Source organism: Bombina bombina, chromosome 2 (genome assembly GCF_027579735.1).
Source record: "Bombina bombina isolate aBomBom1 chromosome 2, aBomBom1.pri, whole genome shotgun sequence".
In the NCBI taxonomy this organism is placed as follows: Eukaryota; Metazoa; Chordata; class Amphibia; order Anura; family Bombinatoridae; genus Bombina; species Bombina bombina.
Window position 1 is genome coordinate 845,359,814 of NC_069500.1, and position 6,928 is coordinate 845,366,741.

The 6,928-nt window shown below is 34.2% G+C and overlaps 1 protein-coding gene across 1 annotated transcript in view; it reads left to right on the forward strand.

The window, feature by feature from the left end:
- LOC128647330 (steroid hormone receptor ERR1-like) overlaps positions 1-2,526 on the forward strand; it is a 195,741-nt gene extending 193,215 nt beyond the window's left edge. Inside the window, exon 7 of the mRNA XM_053700116.1 lies at positions 2,342-2,526. Within this exon, the coding sequence (XP_053556091.1) occupies positions 2,342-2,526 (185 nt within the window). The remainder of the gene's footprint in view (positions 1-2,341) is intronic.
- The last annotated feature ends 4,402 nt before the right edge of the window (positions 2,527-6,928 follow it).

Sequence of the window (6,928 nt, forward strand, 5' to 3'; positions counted from 1 at the left end):
TTGCTTTTAAAAATTACTGTGAATCTGCTGGCGAGTGCCAGGTTTTCTCTGTGTGTTGTATATGTAACACCCTTTCCTGACCTTCCCTGAGGTGGGTGATAGTGTAATGCTGTCTACCTGTTTCGTGTATGAGAACTAAGCCTCCGCAGAGTGGGAGTAGGAGGGGGGTTGAAATCAGGTATATAAGGGATGCCTGTATGACGCAGTGCCTCCACCTATAGGGGACACCCTAGAATGATAGGGTGTGGGGTCCTATAAGATTTTAGTACAAAAAGAAAACAAGTAATAACCACACAAGAAATCTTCAAATAAAATGTTGCTTTGATTATTATAAAGTGTTTAACCAATAACATACAGTGCAACAAATACAAATACTAATATTAATCACAATATCTTCTTATGACATCAGTATACCTTTTTTTAACTCAGAAGTCCTTCATGAGCGCATGAAATAATAACATAACTGTTGTTGTAAAATACTTTGAGGTGGTGCTGTACAATGCAATTTCATATACTAAATAGAATTTAGTTGAGGTAATTATCCCTTGCTGCTTGTGAACGAAGCTAGAGAGCGCTGCTTGGGATCGATGCAGTGCTCAAGATAACTTCTCCTCAGAAATACTGAATAACATAAGTCTCTACCTTATTACTGAATTTCAGCAATCCACTTGCCTTATACTGCAAAGTCAGTCACTCTTTTACTACAAACAGCTGCAGGAATCTCACAGTTATGCCTTTATGTAATGTAGCTTTATAAATCTAGTCAGTGTATTTGTGCAAACTATTCAGGCAGAATAACTTATAGGATATTCTCTGGGTTATGTCTTTAATATACAACAACTCTGCAGCACATCACACTCAGTTACTTCCTTATGTAATGCAGCTGTGCAATCCATTTAGTGTATTTGTGCAAACTGTTCAGGCAGAATAAACTGCTAGAATATTCTCTGGGTTATCTCTTTAATATACAACAACTCTGCAGCACATCAGATATGACTAGTATATCTTTTCTCTTGCATTTAGTTAACATGAAGTTATGGAGATATTAAAACAGCAGATAATGGCTGACACTCACAGTACAAATAAAAGGTTCCAACTTCTGTCTTCAACAGCCACATGTAGCAATGTCTGAACTGTCTCTGGAATCCATGCATTAGTCTGAATAACTTCTTTCAGCTTGGAAACAGCAACTTTCTTCCCCCATCTCAAAGTCTGTGCAAGCTCCACACTTCTCTTAACAACTAAGAAAATCTCCTCAGCACTAACAACTCCTCCCCCTTCCCAGATGGCATTTCTCTTCCTCAATACAACTATTACAGCTGCCATCTTGGGTAAGGGCAAGGTCCTTACATATATATATATATTTATATATATATATATACATACATACATATATATATATATATATATATATATATATATATATATATACTTATTGCTGGTCTCTCTTGTTAATTGTTTTAATGGAATGCTATTTTAACTGTTGCATTTGAGCACTAAAAGAGTCATTTAAAAATCTGAATTATTTTAACCGTACAAAGTAGTAAAATTGCTGAATATGCCCATTAGGGTTGCCACCTCAGCCATGTTTTCCTGGACACTTATGAGTTACACATGCTGCAGGGTGTGCAGGGAGGAACATGTATTGTGTTTCTGGACAGCACTATTCATATTCCTCCTTGCACACCCTGCAGCATGTGTAACTTATAAGTGTTCTGTATTTTAAGGGACAGGTGGCAACCCTAATGCCCATACATTGGTGAGTTTTTTAGTCTGTTTTAAATGACTAGTAAAAAAACATACTATTTGCCCCAGTGAGAAAAGGCGAGACCACTTTTAGTCCCTGCTGAAGAGGGAATCAAATGATGAAACCAGTTCACACAGCTTTTGCACTGGCAAAAAGAAAGAAAAAATAATTACCCTTTACATCGACTTAAAAAGATACTGAATCCAAATGTTTTCTTTCATGATTCATATAGAGCACCAATTTTAAGCAACTTTTAAATTTACTCCTATTATCAAGCAGGAATCTAAGCTAAGGAGTCAGCCCATTTTAGGTTCAACACCCTGGATAGCACTTGCTGATTGGTGGCTGCATTTAGCCACCAATCAGCAAGTCACTACCTAGGTGTTCAACCAAAGGTGTGAAAGCTCATAAGCTTACATTCAAATAAAGATACCAAGAGAACAAATGAAAAATTGATAATAGGAGTGAATTAAAAAGTTGCTTAAAATTGCTGCTCTATCTGAATTATGAGAGAAAAAAATTGGGTTTCATATCCCTTTAAGAATAAGATTTAATAGAATATATATTAAATATTAATATTATTTTTTCCATCAGATTCTGTGGACATAGAGGATCCAGAAGCCGTTCTTCAGCTCCGTGACAATCTATGGGAAACCCTCAATGATTATGAGTCAAACCAGCATCCAGAAGAACCACGCCGGCATGAAAGGCTGCTGCTAACACTCCCACTCCTGCGCCAGATGGCTGGACATGTTATGCAGCATTTTATTAGTCAATAAAATATTCCAAAAAGCACAGTCCTGTTTGTATAACATGTATTTAATTCTATCTAGCATTTATTTAGTGTTTATTTAACGAATACCATGAAAACCCACTTGCCCAGGCTGCAATAGAAAAACAAAGTACTAGAGATAAGAAAAAATAGCATTTGCTATTCTTAAAGGCATCAAAGCCGAATATGGCCGCAGAACACAGCATTCAGCTTTTTTTAGTGCCAGATTATTAGTGCTAAAGTGCTTACACTAGACAATAAAAAATCGTATTCGCCATTTGTGTTTGCATGTGCTGAAAATAGCCAAATGCTGCTGACTGGCAAAATTTGACATTTGTTCTATGAATTCTGAAAATTAATTTTTGCTTGTGCAAACAAAGTAAATTTTGTACTTTATAATATGATATTAAACTATGCACATTAAATACATTTTTACTGTGTACATGAAATTATTTTTCCAGAGGGCAGTCTATTGTGGTGACACATTATATATATATATATATATATATATATATATATATATATATATATATATATATATATATATATATATATATATATATAAATATATATATATATATATATATATATATATATATATATATATATATAAAGAAGGAAAAAGCCAAATGTGGTCTTAAAAACAAAAGTCCAATTTATTGGTCAATTTAAAAGTATTGACAGTACTCAAAGCGAAAAGTCTGACATGTTTCGGCCCATAGGCCTTACTCATAGACATGTCTATGAGTAAGGCCTATGGGCCAAAACATGTCAGACTTTTCGCTTTGAGTACTGTCAATACTTTTAAATTGACCAATAAATTGGACTTTTGTTTTTAAGACCACATTTGGCTTTTTCCTTCTTTATTTACCTATCATCCCTTTACTAAGCCTGGTCTACAAACGAACTTTTGATTCCTGGTTAAATTACCTGGGATTCCCATTTGTCCCCCGGACTTGGATTTCGAAGTTGCCTCAGAAGGATTGGCCGAGCGGTGGAGCTTCGTCACAGACGAGCACGGATTGGCTGGTATCAACACGGTGGTTTGACAGGAAGTGCAGCTACGCCAGAGAGCGGACACAAGGAGTGGATGTTTAAGGATTCACCGGTCTTCCAGAGGTGCAGCGGTGGCAGTGCCGTTTGGTCTAAGTTACCGGAGAATTACCTGCTTACCCCTCCTTTTAAATGCTGCAAAGAATCTAGTGAGTACCCATCTTCGTTGATCCACATTGCTTTCCACTTATTCACCGAGCTCAGGCATACTTCACAGAGGTCTTCATTGTGACTGTTTGTCACGGCAGGGAACCGCAACACAGCCTTGATGTTTTCTTTTGCATTTATATATATATATATATATATATATATATATATGTGTTTGTGTGTGTGTGTGTGAGTGTATGTATATTCGCCGTGCGGATAATGGCGAAGCGATTGTATTATTAGATAGGGATTATTATAAAATTGAACTATTAGGACAATTAAATGATGCTACAACTTATAAAAAATTGGAAAAAAATCCTACTAGGGAATACAAAACCCAACTTCTTTCACCACCCTTCGATTTTTGAAATCCACCTGGATGCAACTTACACTTCACCCAGGTGGAATCTTTCACCACCTTGCCATCCAGGTGGATTCTGAAAAAGGCAGGGTGGATTCTTTCACCACCCCTTTTGCTCTCTCTCCCCCCCTCGCATTTGCTCTCTCTCCCCCTCTCTTTTCCTCTCTCTCTCCCCCTCTCTTTTGCTCTCTCTCCCCCCTCTCTTATGCTCTCCCTCTCCCCCCCTCTCTTATGCTCTCCCTCTCCCCTCTCTTATGCTCTCCCTCTCCCCCCTCTCTTTTGCTCTCTCTCCTCCCTCTCTTTTGCTCTTTCTCCCCCCTCTCTTTTGCTCTCTCCCGCCTCTCTTTTGCTCTCTCCCCCTCTTTTTTGCTCTCTCTCTCCCATCTCTTTTCCTCTCTCTCCCCCCTATCTTTTGCTCTCTCTCCCCCCTCTCTTATACTCTTCCTCTCCCCCCTCTCTTATGCTCTCTGTCAAGGTATTTGAAATATTATTAAATAATATATACAAGTATGTTTGTCTTTATTTAATAAATCTGTGGATGTGCACATCAAATAATTCATTTACCTTCTAAAAGCTGAAAATGGACACTAAACTATTTGCTCCTTAATTAAAAATACAAGCTTCAGAGCATCCCTTACCCCCATACAGTTAATAAAAATATAAATGTCTAAGACTGTTGATTTAAGAGATAATGAGATGTAACCTCCAACCGAGATGCAGCCGATCCGTCTGTGTATATTTGAAGCTAAAATCATCTTTCAAAAGAACTGACAATTAGCACGAATTTGTTAAGTGACTCATACTATGTAACTGCTGACCATTATCTTTGCTCTACTAAAGCCATCTGTATTTTGTGTCTCACAGGCTTTGGACGGCAGCAACTCTGTTTGCTATGAAACCCCCCTTGCCAAATAGCTTCAGATATGTTTGAAAGATAACAGTCTCTGAAGCTAACAGCACTGCAGGAGGGCAAAAACCAAATTGACAAACAGAGACACTTCACAGCCCTTGGATGACACAAATAAAAATAAATACTTTTTTTTACAAAGGGAGTGAGACCAATAGTTTCAGATATATTTGAGATGATTCAAATAGCCCATATATGTATATATATGTTGAAATGATACATATTATACTAAAAAAATAGTTGCTGCAATGAATAGATATATGAAAAATAGATTCAAACTGTAATAATCCCATGGTTTAATTATGTGTAACATAATTTTTCTATTTTTCAGATGGAGTGCCTGCATGGGATACCTGAATCATGTCATATGATTATATACAAGATGGTTATGAAAGTTTAAACACGGCTCTGAAAACATATTAGACATATAAATGCCATTAATTCCAAAAAAATAACAGGATAAAGGATTTTAATATGATATAATGTTAAGGGCATACTGTGTTTCATGTCAAATTGATCAGAATAAATAATGTGATATAATACAATACATATAACCTACTAATGCAAGAAATTATGGCAGTTATTACACATTTAAATGAGTGAAAAACTTATTTAAGTGAATGCAGGAAAGAGAAGAGACACAGATTTTGCTGACTTGAATGATCCACTGCTGGGCGTCCAAAATACATTCATTCTGAGCAAGCTGATCTACCTTTTTCTCAGTGATTGCAAAAATTTACTTATATATTTTCTGAGATGAAACCAGGAATCCTTGGTAACTGAACTATCAATTTCGGTCATTGCGGTAATGTATATATATAAAAAGAAAGAGGGTTGCAATTAATATTTTAACACAGATATATGCATAATAGCTGTAGTTTAAAGTATAGTGGAAAAACTTAATGGGAGCAGTTTCATATTGTAGTTTATATTCAGTTTTTATATTGTTAAATACATATCCTTGATGCTAAATTGTTTTATCTATACAACTATAGAGTGATAACTCAGAATTGGGTTTTTACATAAATAATATATACAATTTCTGATGTTTTAATAGAAGTATAGATTGTCCTATTGTTTGAATTAGCACTGTTAGAATTGTGTTGCTGGGGTATTGAGCTGTTAAAGATTTTGGAACCTCATTGTATTAACAGGGTAAAATTAAACTGTAAGTCTTATTGCTGAATGTTTGTAGCTGCTATTTTAGGTCTCATTGTAATATTTTAAATGCAGCTCTGATTGAAAGGCTGGTTTTTAAAGTAAATTTGCATGAGCTTTGCATAGCATATTTTAAATAGTTTTTGTTTTAACACATATAATATTGACACATATTCTAATTATTACAAATATTTATGTATCAACATGGTCATAGTTATTTAGTAATAATAAAGAATTCAGATACTTATATTAATTTTGTTGTCTTAGTAGAAGTATATTGATTGTGGGTTCAGTCTAAAGAAAGATTGTTAAATATATTCCCTGCCATATACTCACACATTGGAGAATACTGCTAAGATTTTTATAAATATACTGACATATTATTTGGAGGCACTGCGCGAGATATTATAAATAATTATCATATTGATATACTATATTTGTGGTAAATAGAAATTATTATAGAAGAGAGAAAAAAAATTCATATTTCGAATTGATATTTTGAAAATATAGAAGTTGAAATATTGATTTTTGTGTTCAAGATTAATATTAATATTTTGAAATATTATTAAAAATTAATTTTTTTGAAAAATTTATAAAAATATTAATTTTTCATATAAAAAAATTAAATCAAAAATATAAATTTTTCATATTTCAAAATTCATAAAAATATTGATTTTTCATATTTCAAGATTAATAAAAATATTAATTTTGTCATATTTCAAAACTGATATTAATATTTTGAAGATATAATTTTTTTTCCCTCTCTCTTATAGGTCAAAATTG